The 23,332-nt window shown below is 33.9% G+C and overlaps 1 protein-coding gene across 1 annotated transcript; it reads right to left on the bottom strand.

Annotated features, from left to right (window-relative positions):
* Positions 1–3,187: 3,187 nt before the first annotated feature.
* Positions 3,188–23,332, bottom strand: slc36a4 (solute carrier family 36 member 4). Its single transcript, XM_042740149.1, has 12 exons — positions 23,036–23,332; positions 21,927–22,048; positions 20,598–20,697; positions 20,304–20,394; positions 19,313–19,401; positions 17,105–17,200; positions 15,674–15,758; positions 15,230–15,493; positions 13,580–13,678; positions 12,192–12,361; positions 10,282–10,451; positions 3,188–3,918 (listed from the first exon to the last, which is right to left on the bottom strand). Exons 2-12 carry the CDS (start codon positions 21,946–21,948, stop codon positions 3,623–3,625), a joined length of 1,482 nt encoding a protein of 493 aa, XP_042596083.1. The 5' UTR covers positions 21,949–22,048; positions 23,036–23,332; the 3' UTR covers positions 3,188–3,622.

The raw sequence follows: 23,332 nt of genomic DNA, 5'->3' as shown, positions 1-23,332 counted from the left end.
TAAATAAATAAATAATACTTTAATAATTCTAATACTTTTATTCAGGAGGATGCACTAAATTCAAAAAGTGACAGTAAAGACATTTCATAAAGATTTTTTTTTTATTTCAACTAAATTCTATTCTTTTGAACTTTTGATTCAAAATCCTTGAATGATTTCTGTAGGATCATTTGACACTGAAGACTGGAGTAATGATGCTGAAAATTCAGCTCTGCATCACTGGAATAAATAACATTTTAAGATATATTCACATAGAAAACAGTTATTTTAAATTGTAGCAATATTTCAAAATATTACTGCTGTTACTGTATTTTTGATCAAATAAATGCAGCATTTAAAAGACCTCTCTCAAAAACATTTCAAAATCTTACCAAAAATCTTTTAGAAGCAGAAGTAAACTGTTAAGGCTACAATGTATAGCCACAAAATTTTCTCTGTTAACCGATATTGTCAATGATTTATTGGTGCATGTTACTTCAAATTCAGAAAACATCTGTTCGTAATCTGTTATTCGCTCTTCCTCTAAAACTACTTTCCTTTTTGCTGAGTACAATGGCTTGCAATTGCCAGTTCACTTTAAACGTGTTCACGGGGACGAGCACTCGTGCAATGCTTTAGTCGAGCGTTCATATGTTTCTGCCCTTACAGACGAACGCATACGTGACAAAGACCCCCAGACGTGTCTAATCGACGAAAGAAACTCTAAATATACTTTCTCGTAGGCTGCGCCTATAAATACACATCACGTTGAGAGCCTTCCCTCTGAATTATGCACGCTTTTAAAGTGAGTCCTACTGCTCTCATTTGAATGATAGATGTTAAATTTCGTGCACGTCGAAAATAGATTTCAGAAACGGAGCCGGTGGATGGAGGAGGGTGCGCTCCTTCAGAAATCATTTCCAAAAGAGCGGGCGAGTCCTTTCTTACTCTCTCCATCTCGCTCGCTCTGTGATCTGCGCTATATTTAGCTCGCAGAAGTCTATTTTTGTCCTCACGTGCCAGACAGACTCCCCTCACGCACTCGGTGCTCTCGTGCAAATTCTCCCCCGTTTTCTTTCTTCCTCCCTCCCTCCCTCCACGCCTCGCTTTCTCCCTCTATTTTTCAGCTTCTAATTTGCTCCATCTCTCTCTGATCCGAGCGTTTTGCCTCTCGCTTTTCATATTCTTTCAGCCTCTCTCTCCCCCCCCCCCCCCCCCCCCAAGGTCGCGTGCCAGTTGTCAGGTGTCCAGCTTTCTGCAGAGAGAAGAGCAAACATGAGGAGAATATAAACAAGACCGACTAATGAGCCAAAGCCAGAGAGAGAGAGAGAGAGTTAGAAAAGGCTGTCTGGTGTCACTTTGGAGCTTTTTCAGATCTATTTAATTAATCAGAAATAGGCGGAAACGTCCAGACCTTAGGCGACTGGACAGATCCGCATTTCTGTTAAAAGTAATCTTATTAAACGTGACAATCGGCAGACATGTTTCAATTCTGACACCGATGACCGTTATGATATGGACGACGAGCAATTATGACATTTAATTTAATGCAAGCTGGCCTTCATTCTCCCTGAATATTGCCGGTTTCATTATTAAATTGACCCTATTTGCATTCTTAACACACGTGCCGATCTTATTGTGAAGGATTCATCAGTGCACGTTAGTTCAAAGACTAAAACATATCGTCTTCATAATCCTTCATCAAAATCTAATCACTTCCTCTGGCACTGAAACAAATTTCCTTTCGGTTGACATCACCAAGCCCTCTTAATTTTTTCTCCCAGGCTCTATTCTGGTATGAATGCCTATATTTCACTATCCAATCAGTTCCTGATGTTTAAATCAAATGCCTAGATTTATCCTCAATGATTATCCTGTTTCACCTGGAAACACAGAAGCTCAGATAATGTTTTTGTACTGAAGAACTTCTATAAAGGCTTTAACAACATAAGTGGAAGAAAACAGGGTTGCATAAATGTGGAAGGGTTCAGTACAAAATAAGGTCTATCTTTTAGTACTACAGAAAATTGACTCATCCCTCAATTTGTAAACGGCCAAAAATGGCTTTTATGGTAATAGACTAACAGCCTGCACTTGCCCTGCACTTGAATAAATGTAAAAATTACACTGTTGAGAAAGTATAGTCACAAGACATTAAATTACACACTAAACTGTTATTTTATCATCACTAGTTTTTAATCTATTTTTTAATATTTCTTACATATATTTTTAATTTTAATTGTACATTTTTAATTACTTTGTTGTTATTTTTAGTTGTGTCTATATAGTTTTTATTTGAATTTCAGTTAAATTTCATTTTAAATTTAATTTCATTTTTTTTTTCAAATTGTATTTTTATTTTTAAGTTTTATTTATTTATTTTTGTTTTATAACCCTACTTACTAACATTGCTTGTTCAAAATTAAATACAATTCTTTGACTTAGGACCACATAACTAAAGGAAAAAAAATGGTCACAGATTAATTTTAGTTTGGGATACGTGGTATGTTATAAAATTAGAAAATTTTACCCATCAGTCAGCAATTACACTGGGAAATTGAATCATGATAAACATTTTTAAGTAACACCAGTTAACTTTGGCAGCCCCGAAAATACTAAAAATAAAAGTTAAACTTTTTTTTTTTAATATGCATTTTTTAAAATAGTACCAGATAGCTTCAGCACCCCCAAACTACTAAAATAAAGGTTAACTGAAAATAAAACAAAAAATTATAGAAAAAATTATAAATAAACTAAACTGGAAATAAAATGCTAATAAACAGTAAAAAAAAAAATTGTTTTACTGTTTTTGTCGGTAACAATCAGAATTTCATCATTAAAAGGATTATTTAGAAACAAATTTTTTGTACTAAAGTAATTAAGAGCCATAAAGCTTCTTGAATGCCTTTTTTTCTTCCTGCATTAGTGCAAACATGATTTTTGCTTGTCATTACAAACTGAGGGATGAGTCAAAAACTGTGTGTGTTAAATGACAAGAAATTACAGATACGGTTGAAACAGCTTGTTTTGAACCCTGAATAGTTCTGAAAAATGCAGACTTGCAGAGTGGATTTTTACTTAACAGCTTAATAGCCTGTAATGCATTGAACGTTCCAAAGTTTGTCATTAAATAAAAGACTCATTATTCCCCCTGAATACTGCAGCAGTCAAAAAAAAGAATGAAGAAAAAAAATTTAATCTCACAAGCCTTAGGAGAAACGATCGGTTTATTAATAATACCTCTAGTCAGCGAGAACGTACATTCTTTGCAGTGTGCAATATTTCTCCGGCGCTCTCCTGCAGTGTTAAATGCTGACGGCCCGTCATGCTATACGTCCAAGCCTTTCCATCTAGAACAGGGTGGAGTCATGGAAAGTCCATAAGGCTGCACGAAGGAAATATTTCCCATGCACACCATCACTCACTCACACACACAATCCACACTACAGCCGTGCACCTCAGGCATGTGCCTGTGGAATTAAAAACATTGAGCTATAAAAAAACACCTTGACCCTTATAAGACAAGCTCTCCATTCCAGAGCAAAAAAAAAAGCGTCTTTGCCATTACAGTCCTAAAAATGACACTGTGACCTTTAAATATGGAACTGTGCCTTGATTGGTCCTTCGTTTGTGGGTGTGGTCTTCAGGGAGGTGAGGTAGTGGGTGTGGTCCAGTTCCTGTCGTCATGGAGACGGGTCTGTCCTTGGTCGTCGGGATGAATGATCTCCTCCAGCGTCACGTAGGTCCCGGTCAGGAAGCCGATGAAGCCAAGGGCGGCGATGGAGAGGTCTTTGAGGAGCAGGAGAGGAGGAGGAGGTTGACTGGGAAACGCCATCAGCTCCACCAGCGGCGGGAAGACGAGCGCCAGCGCCGAGCTGCTAACCGCACCCACCAATGAGATCACCAGATCTAACCGCGGTATCAAGACTGCTGTTATGCCTGAGATAGAGACAAGAAGGAAGGGAGAAATTTGATTTTTGCAGGAAAACATGACTGCTGAAACTCAACGCCACAATTCTAACAGGCCTGAGTGGTTTGCCAAGGTGTTGCTAGGGTGTTTCCGCTGGTTGCTATGGCTCTGTATGTAGTTGCAAGGGTGTTCTGCAGTTTTGTTATTGTTAACTAAAACTATTAAGAAACATTTGAGTTTTTTTAGATGAAAAAATTAAATTCAATATTGCCTTGATAGTAACTGAAATAAGTACTAAAATTCTGAAATAACTGAAATAAGGCCTATAATTAAAATTAACACTGCAGTCATCAATGAAATTTAAGAGCAGCTTTATTTCAAGCCCAACAACCTGTAACACAAAACACGTTTCTTCTCATTTTCAATGAAATGTTTAATAGTCAAACCTTTTATTATCCTCACAGCGAGTCAGTTGTGCATTGATGCGCTATGACATTATTACAAAGGAAATTCATTGTAATATTAATTGAATAAAAAAGCCCTAATAATAAGGATGTAACAGGCCTACATTAATTGGAAATACCAAATACTCTTAATATTGATGTTATTTAATGATTTTGACAATATCTCAGGCTATCGTCGATACATGAGCATCATCTTTTGACGCAGCCTTATCACGCATATACCGTACAAAGTCACATACAAATACATACAAAGTCAATGCAAAGATGGAAATTCGTGGCAGGCTATGCGATTGCTGTGCACAAGCAATTTATACGTCTCAATCATGTCTTCCACGCAAGTTGGAAATTTCAACTCCAGTGGAAAATTTGCATGATGCATTGTTGCGCAAACCAATCAGCAAATAGTTTATTGACACATCTAGGTTGACATGTCTGGTTGTATCAGAAAATAAAGAAGAGCATTACGCGATTATTTTATTCAAACAAGTGACACAAAAAACATCCTGCGAGTAATCTAGAATTCACTTTTGGTGTGTACACACCATTACAATGCAGTTGCTAATGTGTTGTGGGTGGTTGCTAGGGTGTTCCAAATGGTTGCTAGGGCCAAACTTTGGTCAATTTTTCTTGTTTGCACTATAAGGCATGTTGCATATCAAAGACGTTATTTCTGAGCAGTTTGTGCAAAAAGCGACAAAGCAACAACTTCACAATTTAACCGGCTGTGGTTTTGAACTGCAATGTGTGTTTGTTTAACTCTTGATTGGTTTTGTGGTTTGTGGACGGGTATATGCAGAGGATCTTGGCTGAAGGTCTAAATCAAAAATCAATATTCATCTTTTCTGCTGATGTGGAAGACAAAACCCCATCTCTTTTTGCTGAAAACAAAGGCACAACAATTTATATCCACATACACATACAGCTTTTAGTGGAATGACTGCAAACGTTCCCCGCAGCCTTTTATAAAAGCACACACACACACACACACTCAGGCTGTACACACATATGTTTAATTCATGAGATTCGAGTGTGAAGTGTCACACACCTGCTCTCTAAGCTACATCTTCTCCCTCTCTCTCTCTCTCTCTCTCTCTCTCTCTCTCTCCTTCTCTCTGTTGCAGAAGAAACCAGTAACATGTAACACACACTGGGTTCTCGCTCTCACTCATGCATTCTGAACACTATCTCACAAACACGCATGAACGCTTCAGTTTCTCCTCTCTGTGTGCTACTGCCACCCCCAGGATAAATGTTGACAGTTTGGTACATGATATGAGAGATAAACCAATACCAACACATGGACCCATGTTCAAAATAGAAATCTAAAAATGAACAAACAAATGCAAATAACCAAATATGAATAATAATTAAGAAACGTGATGTTTTATGGGTACTAATGAAGCAAGCTTCATCACTATTGTTACTTCATACAGAGACAATATGAAATAGTTTTAGTTTTAGAGACAATCTAAGTCAGCATAATCGAGTTTAAATATAAATATTAAATAATTTCAATATGAATACAATTTATTTTGTATTTTTATATTATTTTATATATTTATTATTTTATTTTATATTAATTTATTATTAATTAATTTTAAACTCTATCCATAAATTCTATCATTATTAGAATCATAATATCTAAATATATAGTCAGCCTTGTTAACTAAAATTGAAATTAACTGAAATTGAAAAATATTTTTTAAAATCTTAATGTATTTTTATTTTTTTATTAAACGTCTATTTCAGTAATTTTATTGTTAAATTATTATTTTATTTTATTAGTTTTATTCTTTTTTTAGTTTAATTTTCTAACTGAACAAATTTGTTTAGTTTAAGTTATAGTATTAAAATTAAAATAAAACAAGATAATAATAATAATAATAATAATAATAATAATATTAAATAAATCAATAGGAAAAAAAAAAAATAAAACAAAATATAAAAAAAAATAAAAAAAAAAAAAAATAGCTATAAGGACAATACAAAAATAAAACCAAATATAAAAAAAATGAATAAAAAGTATATTAATATATTATAAGACTATAATAACAATGAAAAGTGCATAAATCTTAGATTACGATACATAGCTTGATCCTTGAGGTGATTGAACCAGCAACCTTTGGGTTACCACTGAGCCTTAACCACTTAACTTCCTAAACAAACACCTCAAAGCCAACGTCTCGGAACGAAGGGCCTCAGCATGCAGGTGCATTATAAGCCCTATCACGGAGCTCTGCGACAGGCCTCAGCGGAGAGCTCCATGATGGGCCTGTCTCTGTAGGGCAGGCAGGTAATAATTCACAGAGCCTCAGGAAGACGGAGATAAATGAGAAGACACTGAATGAGTCCCTCAACTCTGCCCCAGCTTTCACACACACCATAAAAGACATACACGGCCACAAACACACTATATAAAACACAGCACCCACACACACACAAACACGTATACCCATACACGCAACACGCCCACTAATCTATCACAGCACTCAGAGGGGTGACGGCCTTGGGCCAGGAAAAGAGGGAGGAAGCACGTCAGGCAGAAAGAACACAGAGAGATAAAAGACAGCATGAACGAGTGACAGAATGAGAACTTCATCTTTTTATCTACCAACACGGGCCACAGACCCGCAACCTTCAGAGCTCATTACCCCATTCAACAGCACTTCTGCGGGCCTCTTCTAGAACTTCCTCAGAAGAACTACATACAACGATGAAATGCTCTAACAGACCTACAAGATGCATGTGATTAAAATTTTTTATTTTAGGCTACTTTATTTTAAAATTTGAATCTTTAAACTCTGTATTCACAAATGATACATAATTATTAGAATCATCTCTCTAAAAATATAATTAAAGGAACACACACAATTTTTGTAGATAACATTTTAAATAAAATAAAAATAAATAAAATTAAATTAAATAAATTCCATATTTCAATATGAATTAAAGTTATTTTACATTTTCTGAATTTTTTAATTATTATTTTTTATTCTATAATTTTAATTTCATATAAAATTAATATATTGTAATTTTATATCATTTTAATTTAAATTTATGTATCAATGTCAGCTGAAAATCATTACTTTTTCCATTAATTTTTCAGGTGTTTGTGACTGCTGAATAAGATTTTATAGACTGCCTTAAAATAGAGCAATTTGCTCACCGAGCATGAAGGACTTCAAAATTGCATTTATTCTCATGACTTTTCTCAGCCTTTTAAAAATATATTTGACTTTTGTTTCAATTTCTAATTTAAATAATTACCGTGTTTTCAGAATATGGGAAGCCTGATATTTTCCTTCGTTATAAATTCCCCTGGTCTTATTGTACACAACTCACCGGCACGCATTTTATTGTGAATGTTTTTCATAATCTTTCATCAAAATGTAATGACTTTCTCTGCCTCTATAATGACTTTTCTACTGTGTGGGCAGAGACAATAATATTAACCAATAATATCTTGGCCAATAAACCAATCACTCCATTGGATAAAATCAAGTTCCACTCACACCATTTCCCACCAACTATCGTTTTACTCGGAAATGCATAATACTGCGGTTTAGCAATAAATTAACATGAATATGTTGAAATTTCAACTTGAAACTTTGAAGAGAGAGAGACGGAGAAGCCAGTGACCGTGAACTCGGGACAAAAGAGAGAAAGAAAGTCATGGATGCAATAAAAGAAATCTTATAAGTGGAGAAAGTGATATGTCCAAGGAGACCAGAGAGATGGAGAGAACAAAAGACCGACAAATGAATAGTGAGCAGGGCCACTGGGGAGCGAAGGAAGGAAGAAAGATTGTATCTACACAGAATGATAGATAGCTACAACATCAATCACTGGAATGGTAGATTGCTAAAAAGATAGGTTGCTAAAAAATAGCTACAATGATAAATAGCAAAAACAATACCTGGAACAATAGAAGGTTAGAACAAGCGGTAGAATGATAGTTATTATTAATAACAGCTAACACAATAGCTTTAATAACAGACTAATAGGTGATATGATGTCTAAAACTATAGCTAGAACAATGGATAGAATGATAAAAAAAAATAGCTAGAATGACTAAAAATATAGACAGATAGATTGATAGTGAGCTCAAAGAATAGTTTGAACCATAGGAAAGTTAGATTGCTAGAGCGATAGAATGAAAGATAACTACAGTGATAGAATAAACAATGGTTGGACAGAATGGATGGGTGGATAGATGGATGAAGGAATAAACAATGGATGGATGAAGGAATAAAGGATGGACAGAATGGATGGGTGGATAGATGGATGAAGGAATAAACAATGGATGGATGAAGGAATAAAGGATGGACAGAATGGATGAGCGGATGGATGGATTGATGAAGGAATGAACAATGGATGGATGAAGGAATAAAGGATGGACAGAATGAATGAGTCGATAGATGGATGGATGAAGGAATGAACAATGGATGGACAGATGGACGAACTGACAGAATGAAAACTAGATGATTGATTGAATAAGCGATGGATAGATGGATGGATGAATGGACTGGCAGAATAAATGATGGATGGATGGATGGATGGATGGATGGATGGATGAAGGAGTGAATGACTGATGAATAGACTGACAGAATTAACAATGGATGGATGGAATGAACAATGGATGGATTAATGAATGAAAAATGGATGGATGGATAAAACGATGGATTGATAGACTGACAGAATGAACAATGGATGAAGAGATGTGAAAAGATGGAGAGAATGGAATGGAATGAGGATAGATGGAATGAACGATGGATGGATAATGAATGAACAATAGATGGATGGATGGATGGATGGATGGATGGGTAGACTGATAGAATTAACGGTAGATGTATGTATGGATAACGAATGAACGATGATGATAGATGGATGGAATGAAAATGATGAAGGAATGACTGATGGATGAATGGATGAAGGAATGATCAATGAATGGAATAATAAACAGATCAAAAGAGAACAATGAATAGTTCTAATGATTACTTGATGGATGGATGGATGAATAGATAAATAATGAAAATGAAAACTGAAACTATAAAAATGGAAACATTTAAAATATTTAGAAATACTATTATAGTATATAACTAACATTAAAATAGCGCTGATAGGTAGATCCTGGTTTAATAGTTTGCGTCACACAGTCTCGCTCCATTTTTCTCTGTTTCTAAAACAAAAACACACACCATCACTTGCTTTTTCATTCACTCTCCGGCGTGTGCACACGATTCCTGCAACATTCTCTCTTCCTTATTCTCTTTCTTCATAGCAAACGCTCTTTCACCTGCACCTGCATGACTGACGGTGTTAAACAAATATTTATTTTCATAATTTAGGTCTCTGGGTGGTTCACGCTTCAGTGGCGGACTCAATTTTTCCAAAGATAAAAAACATATATCAAACTAATCCAAAAGCCTTCAGATTTACAATGGTTCACAGCATCCATCCATCATTTCGGGAGGAGAACAAACCTCCACTATCTCTCCTCTCATCACCAATGAATACTAGAGGCAGGATTAGGAAGAGGAGAAGATGGGAATAGGGAAAAATGAGGGAAGCGAGGAACAGAACGCATGGATGGATGGGTGGGTGGAGGAAGTGCAGAGAAAACAGCAAGGAAACAAAGACGACGATGAAGAAGGAGCATAACAAGATGAACTGCCTACATACTAAGCTAATGGTGCAAATCTATTTTTTAAATGGAATTTATTGAATAAAATACCAGCATGCTTGCAATACAACTTTTCTCTTCTTTTGATTCACCATTTTTTGTTTACACTGAGATTGAGACAATGCATTCTGGGATTGCTTTCAGCATAAAAGACATGACAATAAGATGCCTTAAAATGCTGTTTATTGAGGCGGTTCACAGTGTTTTGGATGAGAGCGTGTGTGTGTGTGTGTGTGTTCACTCACAGGTGAGGCAGACGAGCAGTGCTCGCAGGCTGAGATCAGCCGCCCGTCTCCAGCTCTTCCTGATGCGCTCGCACACGGGCGGAACCAGAATCTCCGCCGGCACGAAAAACTGCACCGCAAAACTCACAAACACACCGAACGAGTACAAGACCTTCACCAGCTGATTAGACCTGCGACACACACACACACACAAATTAATGCTGCAGAGTAACGGAGAACAGATCCAGTCAGAAACCCCAGAATGTGCAATTAAGGGTTGAAGAACGTCAATGATGCAATGCAGGATTTCAGCACGACTTCAAAGGAAACTCAACGCACAGAGTTTGTTGAAAAATCATTAACTCGCACTTTGTTGATTTCAACACTAGAGATGGGGAAAAAATAAACTTGATAGCAAATAATAAAAGAATTACACTAATGTTTAAAAGTTAGTAGTGCATAAAATGTTTATTGTTTTTAAAGAAGTTCCTTGTGCTCTTATAAGGTTGAATTTATTTGATTAAATATAAATTAAAACTAATATTATGAAATATTATTAATTTAATAATAATATTTTAAAATGTTATTTATTTCTGTGATCAAAGCTGTATTTTCAGCATCATTACTCCAGTCTTCAGTGTCACATGATCTTCAGAAATCATTCTAATATGCTGATTTGCTGCTCAAGGAATATTTCTGATTTATTATCAATGTTTAAAACATGATAATTGTTAGTTGTTCTGCTTCATATTTTTGTGGAAACTGTGATGCATTTCAGGATTCTTTGATGAATAGAAAGTTCAAAAGAACTAAATTTATTTAAAATAAAAAAAAAACATTATAAATGTCTTTAGTGTCTTTACTTTACTGATCAATTAAATGCATCCTTACACAATAAAAGTATAAACTTTTTTTTTTTTTTAAACTGACCCCAAACTCAGTCACTCAAATGGCAGAATAAATGTAAAATGGCATAAAGAAATTTTAAAATGTATAAATAAATACAAAATAAATGTTTATTAATACAAGATGAAAAATAAAATTAAACACAACAACCAATCAACTTTTCTTTTAAGTGAATAAAAATTAAAAAATGAAACCAATGAACTGACTCTTTTTAATGAATTGATTCAAAAGAGCATTTTGTTCCATTGTTTTATTCCTGTTTCATCACATTTTGGACTACTAAACCAGTCCTGCAATTTGCCAAATTTATTTTTAAATATAAAATACTGCAGTCTCACAGTACGATGTCATTAAAAATCTACATGCATAATAATAATAATAATAAACAGTTGTTCAACAGTTTCAGATGCATGTCACACTGCCGTCACTGCTGGATATGTCAACAAACCAGATGTTGAATCAGATATTGGCTCAGCTGACAGGATGCTAATGAGATCTAGAAATACGTTAACTGCTAATAAAAGTCTCCATGAAAGGGAGCTGGAAATGACAGGCTTTAGTTAAAGCTGAACTTGAAAGCAACTGGTTTTGATTTCTCTGTAATTTGATCTGTGAGCTGCAATCAATCACTCGAGATGTTTCTGACAGTGAACGCAGAGGATGCTTCAAAGACTCCAGCCAGGAGTTTAATATTAGTTCTCTGAATTTAACTCCACTTTAGCAGAGTGCTGCCATAACTAAACTAAACGGAACTGACTTAACACTCAGATGTGATGGATGGGACTTTTTAGAGTCGGATTGGAACATGGTGCAGGCAGGAATTAAACCCAGTTTTCCCACATGAGCTCTAAAGTTCAATGTGTATCAATTGATTTATACTATTTGATTATACTTTTATTCAGCAAGGATGCATTAAAGTAAATCGACCGTAAAGGCATTTATAATTAAGATGTGAACTTCAGAGAAATTCACATCACCTCTCTAATGAACGACGGACTTTTTAAGTGTGCGAGTGGCATATTTACCAGGAATCATGTGGAAGGTTAAGTGTGATGCTTCCTTTGATGTCGTCTCTGAAGCGGAGGTATCCCAGCGTCGCCAGGGTCACGTAAAGAACGATGATGATGCCCATGCCGATGTTGAGGGCTTGAGGGAATCGCTTCGGTTCCCTCATTTGATTCTCTAATGGAAGAACCTACACAAAGCAAGCAAGAGAGAAAAATACAGAAGACTGAACAGTAGGCAGTGAAGCTTTGCTTCAGGCATCACATGCACAAAGCCAAGTCCAAAAAATAGTGTGCAAAATGATACTGTCTTCCAAGAAGCCTTCCTTTGATCAAATTCAGAAACAAATCATGTGTCCTGTAGCTCAAACAGCTAAGAATGAGGCTCACAACAGCAAGGTCATGCGTTCAGTTCCCAGGGAATGCATGAATCAGGGAAGCTGCAGGTATCAGTACTTTAGTTTAATGCACTTTAATAACATTTTCAAGAACTTTGGGAGGAAAAAAAAAGTTTCAAAAAATACAAAAATATAAAACATTTTAAAACATCACAAAAAATAATAAATATTTATATTACAAAAAAAACTGAAAGAAAAAAACAATTAAATATAAAAAAAAAGAAAATATAAAAAAAAAATAATAATTAAAAAAAATCCAATACTGCATTTCAACTAGCTCAGTTTCAAAAATAAAGAAAAAAATGATAAGAAATAATGATTAATAAAATAATAATAATAATATATAATAAATGTAATACCAAAAAGAAAAAAAAACAATAGATATTTTGAATGTTTTTTTGAAAGAAATCTTTATACAATCACCAGTAGACTTTATAAATACATACATATATATAACATATAGATATATATATATATATATATATAACAATAAATATACATAATTTATTTATATATAATATATATATATATATATATATTAGATATATATATAACAATATATATGTTTGTATGTGTTTTGTATGTGTGTGTGTGTACAATGTGTACATATATATATATATATATATATATATATATATATATATATATATATATATATATATATATATATATATATATATATATATACCTATATATATATATATATATATATATATATATATATATATATATATAAAATGTAAAAAGAGAGGAGGGGTTATGAAAATTAAAAATTAGACTTCAAGTTTAAGTCCCGAGTTTGGGTTTGGGAAATCGATTATGCTCTTCAAGACTGCATTTATTTGATCATAAACACAGTAATATTTTAAAATATTATTACAATTTCAAATTAGTCTATTATAATTATACCTAATTTCTTCAATACCAAAGGAAAAACTGCTAAAAATAAAAAAATGACAGAGGCAATGTCAAATCAAAATCACATAAATAAAAGCTGAATCATCATCTCACCACTCCAATTCCCTCAAAGGCAAATATAGCTGTTCCAAAGAAGAAGGGAAACTTCCTCCACGTGGAGGCGTACGGCAGACGTCTGGGATCACTCACATCCTACAGACAGCCAGAGATTGGGAAAGGCATGATATAGTTTCACATCAGGATTATAATTCAAACACACCTTACAAGCACAAAGCATAAAAAAGGCGCAAGCACACACACGTTACAGGTACAATGCATGTAAAGATCCAGTGTCAGCCGCCCACAGGCCTGACAATCTGATGCATACAGAAAAATGCCTCCAATGTGATTTGATGGCTTCTTGCAATCTGTGAGCGTTTGCATGCATAGGCTTGTATCAGTGGTGTTCCTAGGCTGAACGATGAGGGTTCCTGACTACAAAACTGGAAATATGAGACCACACACACACACACAAACTCTGCACCATAAACCAGAAGAAACCAAAAGTGTCATTATCAAATCACAAAGGCTGTGATTTAATGAAATAAATATATACTGCACGAGTGAAGCACGACACTGTGTTCTTTTACACACAAGCCGTTTTTTCAGTATCTCTGTTCACAGTAAATGCTGCTCAATACAAACTCATCTCTGCGTTGGTTTGAGCTGCTTATAACATGCATTTGTGAATGTAACATGTCCATCATCTTCCCACATTTGTAATGAGAAACGCTGATAATCAACCCTCACAATACAACAACTCAATACAACAACAGAATCAAATTATCCAGCTTAAATTTATCCATGATACTTAATCCAAAAAATGTACTCTAAATCATATTAGTACTGTATTTTATAGTTGTACTCTAAAGTAAAATGATTGTTATCATGATTATTTTTGAAAATACTTATTGTTGTTTTTATTTTAAAGCGAAATTACATTAGTAATGTTTATTTTAATAGTTTTGTTTAATAATAATATTAATAATAATAATAATAATTATTATTACTAATTTTATATTATTTATGTTAAATGCTTGATTATTTTACAATAATTACAAATAAAATATAAATATTATATTAAATATAAATATTTTATATTGTTTATTGCTTTTGTTAAGTCATAGTAGTAGTAATAATAATAATAAAGTTATTAAAAATAAAATAATTATTATAACATCATTATTTTATTACACGTTTCTTAAATACTTGATTTATTGATTTAAAAAAACTTGTAATGGTTTTGTTTAGTAATAATAATAATAATAATAATTATTATTATTTTAGTTGGTTATTAACTTGATTTATTATTTTACAGTTAAATATTACAATAATAATACTTATTTTAATCATTTCGTTTATTAATAATAATAATAATAATAATAATTCTGTCCTTCAGTCCTTCAGTCATTTTATAAATACTTGATTTTACAGTAAAATAATACAATAAAAATATTACTATTTTAATAGTTTTGTTTAGTAGTAATAGTAGTAGTAATAATAATAATTATTATTATTATTATTATTATTATTATTATTATTTTATAGTCATATTGCTATATTATCACAGCAAACCTAGAGCTTTACAAAAAAAAAATATTTTAAATTGCAATCACAATTTTAATATAAAAAAAAAAAAAAAAAAAAAAAAAGCTCACTTCAATCTTCCCTCATATCGCGCAGCTCTTACACTCGCACACTTACGTTGAGTATATATGTGAAGATGAGGACGAGGCTGACAGCCATACAGAGGTTGGCGATGGCGGAGAGTGCGGCCATGTTCCTCAGGTCTCTGATGAAGGTCAGAACGATGATGAAGGGAAGGAGGAAGACCATGTAGAGCCGCAGGTCCAGCCCCGCAGCTGCGGAGACAGAAGACGCTGTGGGGGAGACGGCGCCCTCCTCTGAGCTGTTGGAGTATAACAGCACAGTCTCCACAGAGCTGTTCAGATGAGCTCCCTCCATCACCTAACAAACACACACTGCTGTGACTTCAAGAGTTTGACTGGCTGTTACATTCAAAGAAGAGCTGTGATTGGCAGCTGCTGGTCTTTCGATTCATTTTCATTGGCTCCAGCTCTGTCACATAATCAAAATCAGTTCATCTAAGGAGAAAATGAACTTCTGGAGCTCTACTCTCACACATACCTGTTTAATGTTCTCAGCCAGGAACACAAAATAAACGCTACAGAAGCCCAGCTGGGTCAAAACCAGGAAGAAATTCACCAAGTGCCTGGAAAAGATATTGATTTGAGTGAAAATTAAACCTATTAAAAAACAGCTTTCTTTATTGAAATAGAGATGAAATAAGATCAAATTTAAATAGATTTAAATTACAAAGGTAAATTTCCAACTACTGGAAATGTTGAAATAATAAATTATATTAATTTAATTGAATTTGTTTAATTAATGATAAACCTAAAAAGTGTAAAATGGAAATGAATACCTGAAATAAAAAAAAAAATACTTAGATATATTAAAAAAAAGTACAAGACTAAGTACAACATTAAGAAAATATGAAATATTTTTTTTAAATTAAAAAAAAATAAAAACAAATAATAAAATATATTAATTTATCTAAAAAAATATGAAAATAAAATCTAATTCAATTATTAATATAAACTATAATAGAATATAAATAATGCTGACATGTTTAATGATTAAATAAGTAATACTGAAATTCCATCATAAGTTACTCAACCCTATGTTGTTATGTGGAAACCCATTTTGAAAAGAACAAGAAAAGAGAATATTTAAAGATCAAGGTCTTTTTCATGAATCAAGATTTTTAAAAAGATCCAAAGCACCAAAAAGTGTCAAAAAAATTGAGAAATATATAAAAAAAATAGTGAGGTGATTTCAGGCTCTTTCACAAACAATCGTATGGGTTTGTAAACACATGAGGGTGAGTCACTGATGACAGAATAAATAGCTTTATTTGCTATATTAATTATTAATAGTTAATTAATAATAATTATTATTATTCTTTTTATGTTTATATTTTATTACTTTTTTGTATATTTTTAATTACTTTTTAATATGCAGCATTAATAAAGTATAATAATGTACTTACAGTATAGAATAAAATTTTCAGTATGCAGTATATCATAATTCAAAACAGTAAACGATGAGAGAATTTCCTGCTATATAAAATGTAAATTTATCTAGGTTTTTGTTCATTTTAATTCAATTTCATATTATTTAAATATAATAATAATAATAGTTATTATTATTATTATCCTTATTATTAATTTTTTAAGTAGTAGTAGTTGTAGTAGCATCTTAATCAGGGGTTTATGTTTCAGTATGCATGATATTATCTTTGGACAGAGATAAAAATGAGGCAGCATTTTCTGGTAAGACGGATCTTTTTAAGATTCTGGGCTCGAGGTCTGTGTGTGGGACATCAGATCACTGCAGGCAGCGTCCTGTCTCTCGGCTCTCTAATGAATATATTCATTCCAGCACACACATTTGCCCTCTTGCCTTCCCCCCCTCTCTCTCTCTCTCTCTATCTATCTATCACGCGGGGGGTGTGGGGGGTGTCATGCCAATGAACTGCATGATGGGATAGCTCACCTCCCAAAATGAGCACCTCTCCTCAGGCACTGGGAGGAACTCATCTCCATGGCAACTGCAACCGTGTCGCTGTAACCGAGGGGCGAACGCTTCAACCTGCGAGGAAGGAGAAGCAGACAGACAGACAGAGAAACACAGGCAAATATTCAAGAACAAAGCAGCGCAGAGAAAAAAACCCAGCTTTTTGTATAATTCTAGAAGAAGAAATACAGTCAAAACACTTCAATAAAAGAGGAAGGACAACATTATTGTATTCTCATATTGTAAGAGGTTGGAGACAAAACTGACCCCTAATGCTAAATCTGACAAGACCTCCCTCTGGTGATGTATTAGCTTTTCATCCACTCATGTCTCAGTCCCATTACTACACACATCTCTCTACTGACATTCATCATTCATATCACCAGGATAACAGACAAAACTAACCCCAAAAGGTGTGAATGTTTAAGGTTTTGGTTATTTATAATAAATAACTGATGCAATAATCCCCAAACAGCCAAATATCATCTGATTTATTGGTCTAGTCAATATATTGATCTCTCTAGTCCATAATATACCCTCACTGCGTTAACTTGGCAAGCTCGTGAAGCACAGTGATGAGCCTGAGGTTGACAGCGCTTCACTCCAACACTGATGCAGCAGCCTGCGCTTCCTGCAGTCAGAGCCGAGGGACAGGCCTTTGATGGCGTCTGAAGAGGGAACGCAGACAGATATCCAGACTGCAGGAAAGTCCACACGCTAGAAACCGCTGCGTTCAGAATATATGCACGCTTCAAATCTTTGAGCTGATTGCAAAAACCCTACGACTATCAATTTACAGACAATCTAAGACACTGATGTTCATTGGAACAGATAATGAGATCTGTTTCCAGGTTCCCCATCAGGACCGGCCCCTTCAGATGCTACACGCAGTCTCTTTATTCAGCTCTCACTGCAGGAGTGTTTTGCTTGCTTCAGTTTCAAAAGTTTCAAAGAAAAAACCTTCACCAGTGGACCACAATCATCTGAAAGTCACCTGAACTGTGTGATGCTTGGATGAAGCCCTGCTTTGTGTCACTTTAGCATTTGGGGGTTATTTTTGTCTATTATCCTGGTAAAGTGAAGAATGACAGGAAGCAGAGAGAAGAATGGGACTGAAGCAAGAGTGGATCACAGGTGGACAAAAAGATAATATTTAAATCATTAAAATATAAATAAAACCATAAAAAAAATTTATAAAATAAAACATTTATAAAACAATAAAAACCTGCATGCCAAGCATGTCACAATTAACCTACATCACAGAACTATGATGACTGAAATATTAAATTATAAGGGGTCTTCAAGTAAGTATTTTAGGTAAAAGGATTCATCTGACAATAAATAAATAAATTAGACTAATAAATGACCAAAATAAACAGCTGCCAAGACAACATTTCTCATTTTCACTTAGATTAACTAAAATAAGTAAACCTGAAATAAATTAAAAAAATGATAGACCATGTTGCATGTAGACAAAATAATAATAATAATAATAATTTGCTAAAACTTTATAATATAAAAATATTTTCCAATAATTCCAATGTTAATAGTAAGTGCTGTTTTAGTATAATTGAGACACTATCACAGTTTTTATTCATATTTTGAATCAGTTTTTCTTTTATTGTTTTTTTTATTTTAATTTTAGTAATTCTTCCGTGTGTTTTTGACATCTGTTTTTAGTCATTCTTGTTTTTTATATATATGTCTGTACAGTTTTTATCAATTTTTCATTTTACTTCTAGTTATTTTAGTATGACAATTTTGCTTTTTGCAACTACTTTACATTTTTTCAGTTAATGTTTATTTTAATTTAAGTAATTTTTTTTTAAAAGGTTTTAATTTTAGTTTCAGTTTTATTTAACTATAATAACCTTGACTAAAATAACTCAAACCTAGGTTGTTCATGATAGCACCAAGGCTTAATGTGATACAAGCATGTGCATCAGCCGCCGCACCCCAGCTCCACTGTGAAACTAGTATTTTATTAAGAAAATAATCACTGATCATAAATCCTGATTCACCACAGAAACATCAGAGTTTAGTTATGCCTAGTCCTAGTTCTGCTTTTCAAAAAACCACTTCTACATTCTTTTCAACTAAATCATCAAACATCAGGCCAAGAACAGAAGCTGAAATGTGATTGGCTGTGGTGAGTGAGGCGGTGGGCTGTGATTGGTGCATTCTTACCGCTCACTGAGCTGATGGCTGCAGCTGACCAGGATGTGCATGCAGTGAACGCACACAACGCCCATCAGAACCAGACTAACTGGACCGAGCTGCAGAAAAAAAAGAAAAAAAAAAAGAAAAAAAAATGTATAGCTTCTCTTATCTTTTTGTATTCAATCTGTTTTCGTTTTTATAATACAATTAAGAAAAAGCAAAATAGCTTCTCTTATCATTTTGTATTCAATCTGTTTTCGTTTTTATTATACAATTAAGAAAAAGCAAAAAAAGAAAAGCCTCTAAAACTCTATTCTTTTTCTACTTGATCTGTTTTCTTTTTATTTATTATAATTAAAAAAAACAACCTGCGTTAAGCTAACTGAGACTTGTTATAGCACTTGTATATCATTGCTCTTTTATTGATTTTGATTACTTCCATTGTCCTCATTTGTAAGTGGCTTTGGATAAAGTGTCTGCTAAATGACTAAATGTAAATGTAAATGTTTTAAGTGTCTTCTAGAGCAATAAAGCCTTATCATTCTCTCTCAGCGTAAACTTTGCTTACTGTATGAGGTCTTTATGATGGCAATAAAGTTTGTGGACTGACACGTATACAAACCAACAGCAGTTTAGACTGTAAACCAGTCTGACCTGTTTAAAGCTCACATCTGAACCTGTCCAGCCATTAAGAGTCCGTATCCAGCGATCAGGACACGATGGTGAAAACAAACGAATCTAATTACAGGAGCAATAAAGCTGCAACTTTATTTTGTGGGAACAACAAATACATTTATTACTCCCCTCAAGCATTTTCAGGTTTGTAGAGTCTGGAAGTCAGATTCATGATCTGGTTTCACTAGCAGTCTGGCCCTGAAAACCTGGACATAAATCTAGAAGTGTGTTCATATTCAGGGTCAGTTTTGGACTTTGAGAAGAAGAAAAGCTAGGGTCTGTTTGATCTAGACTGGGTTTATCACTCATAAGTTTTCACAGAGGAAGATGAGATGTTACATACCACAATCCCAGCATTCTTCACTGCTAGAGGAAGCCCAAGCAACCCTGTGCCGATATTCCCCTTTAAGAGATGCAGCAGGGTCTGAGTAAACCTGAGGAACAGAGAAAACAGACGTTTTGTCCACATTAATGTTGTTATTTCAAGCAGAGAGATGTCAGGAATGATGGAGATGTCACAACATGATGATGTTTATGTATACACACATTTTTTTGTTACAGATGAAATTGTTATTTGCAAACAAACGCCTATAAACTACAAAAGAAACCCTGACGTGAGACACCAGGTGAGACTCACGTGATGCCTTGTGGCAGGTGCTCCGAGTCTTCATCTACGTCTACATCTTCCTCCTCCTCACCTTCTGCTTCCTCCATCAGAGGGGTCATCACCTCCATGTCTGCTCCGTGTCATATTTGAAATAAAATGGCACAGGCTTAAAGGCATTAGATCTAATGCAGTATTAATGCAGGGCCTCATTAATGGATCTAGTTCATGAATTAAAAAATAAAAACAGGTCTGTTTGAAAACAGCAGCCTGATGCTTTATTCAGTTCATAAAAAAACACCTGATCAGCTCAAAATAGTCTGTCTACCTAGCCTCTTGTGGACGTGTGTTTTCAGACCATGTATCTGGTGATCAAAACAGGTCAACAACAAACCAGAGAAAGAGGTAACGCTGCCCTGAAGTTTAAAGGACACAGGTGTCTCTGCTGAGAAAGCACTGGTGTAGGTCAAATTAAATGACATTTCACAACTAAGTGGTGTAAAAAGAAACACTTTTATAGAATATAAATATATTTATGTGTTAATTTTATTTTAATAAATATTTTTTACATATACATAAAATATCATACATTCACAAAATTGCATAGTATATATATATATATATAAATGCATAATAATAATAATAATTATTATTATTATAATAAATGTTATTAAATCAATACTACACACTGAAATTTAAAGTAAAATAATTGTTTAATAAAAAGTTATGATGTTTATTACAATAGTTTCAAATATAATCTCTCATTATCACCGTATACTGCGTATGCTCTTCTGTATCATCCGCGCCACAAGGATGCGCTGTTTTCTTTTAAATCAAAGCTAAATACACGTAGAAACAGAGCATCCTTGTGGCGTGACGATACAGAAGAGCATACGCAGCATACGGTGATAATGAGAGACACAGAGGAGACTGTTGACAAAGGAATTGTTGAATAAAGTCATTATTTTTGTTTTCTTCGCTTACAAAAAGTGTTTCCCGTTGCTTCATATAACCCAGATTGCACGTCTGATGGCAGATGGAGTATTCTGATGACGACTTTCATACCTTTTCTGGACCTTGACACTGTTATTTACTTGGCAGTCTATGGGACAGTCACAGGCCACCTGGTTTTCATCTAAAATATCTTAAATTGTGTTCCGAAGACGAACAGAGCTTTTACAGGTTTGGAACGACATGGGGGTAAGTGATTAATGACCAAATTTTCATTTTGGAGTGGAGTATCCCTTTAATCTATTATATAGAATGCAATTACATGGCAGTACTGTGGTGCTGTTTTGTTAGTGTAGAGAGATGCATGAAACTAATGAAGTGTCATCTGTGTTGTAAAACACACATCATTACCTAGTTGTTCAGGTGCTGGCATCTTGTGCTGCTCATCTGGAAGGAGTTTATTCAAACCCGCTGAAGCTGATTATGTTGCGGGTGTGTTGTGTGCTCTGATGAGCTGACACACGGGGAATCAGCTGTAGACGACACACACTATTCCAATCAAAAAACATGACAGACAGAAAACTCAAAACTACACAACATGTGACTGCTGTTGCACACTAGTGTGACATTTTAAAACTAACTTCTCTTTGTAAATACATTAAACAATGAAATGTAAAAGCAGCTTCTAATTGTTAAGCAGTAAAAAGCATATAAATAATTTGCATATTTTGTTGCAAATACTATGCATGCAAACAACAAGACTCACGTTTGGACACACCTAATCTTTATCATGACTATTTTTCACATTTTAGAGTAATAGTAAAGTTACCAAATTTACTATTAAACCCAAATGTATGGGAGTAATATATTATATTATATCTTTCATAATAATCATAGTAATAATAAAATCTATGTAATAGTTACACAAACAATACACAAAATAATATAAAGGTGCTTATTAAAAAGGTTTATTACAATATATTTAATATTTAAATATGTACTTTTATTTTTTAAATTTTATATATAAACACATATACATGTGTTTGTGCATAATAGTACATATAATGCATATAATACTACTATAATTGTTATGCAAATAATACTACACAATATATAATAGATATTGTTTACTAGAATAGAAACTGCATTTAAAGTTAATTTACTTACTTTTTTAATAAAATGTTTACTAAAAATTGGTGTTTAGTACTATATATATATATATATATATATATATATATATATATATATATATATATATATATATATATATATAATTACATTTTTTATTAAAAAAAATTACACAATATAAATATATTTAAAATGTTAAATAAATGTGTTTACTAAAAACACATCTTTAAAATATATGAATCGCTTCATTAAATATAAGTACACAATAAAATGGTAAACAATAGCTTTACAGTGTAAAATAAAGCAACATGAAGAGTTAAATGTTGATTGTGTAGTGCATTATAAGCTGTATGGAGTGATGGGTTCAGAAGTGGAAGCGGAGGCGTCTTTACCGAAGGAGCGCAGAAATCACAGCCGCTCCTCTGTAGCTCTCTCCGGCTTCATGCGCGACCATCACCGGCCCTGCGCTGGATCCGACATCCGCACCGAACAACCCGCGCGATCAGATGACTCAAGCCTAAACTGAAGGCATGCCATCGGAAGGGAGCCCCTCATCAATGAAGATGAATCCCGCTGGAGATTTGTAGTGGATCACAGCAGATGAGATACACCCAGACAGTGCACATCATCAGGATCTCACACACAAACTATGCGCTCCACGTCACCGGCGTCAGGACGGAGCGGCTCCT

This window comes from Cyprinus carpio, chromosome B15 (assembly GCF_018340385.1).
Source record: "Cyprinus carpio isolate SPL01 chromosome B15, ASM1834038v1, whole genome shotgun sequence".
NCBI classification, from domain to species: domain Eukaryota; kingdom Metazoa; phylum Chordata; class Actinopteri; order Cypriniformes; family Cyprinidae; genus Cyprinus; species Cyprinus carpio.
This window is presented reverse-complemented; position numbering and strand designations above follow the sequence as displayed.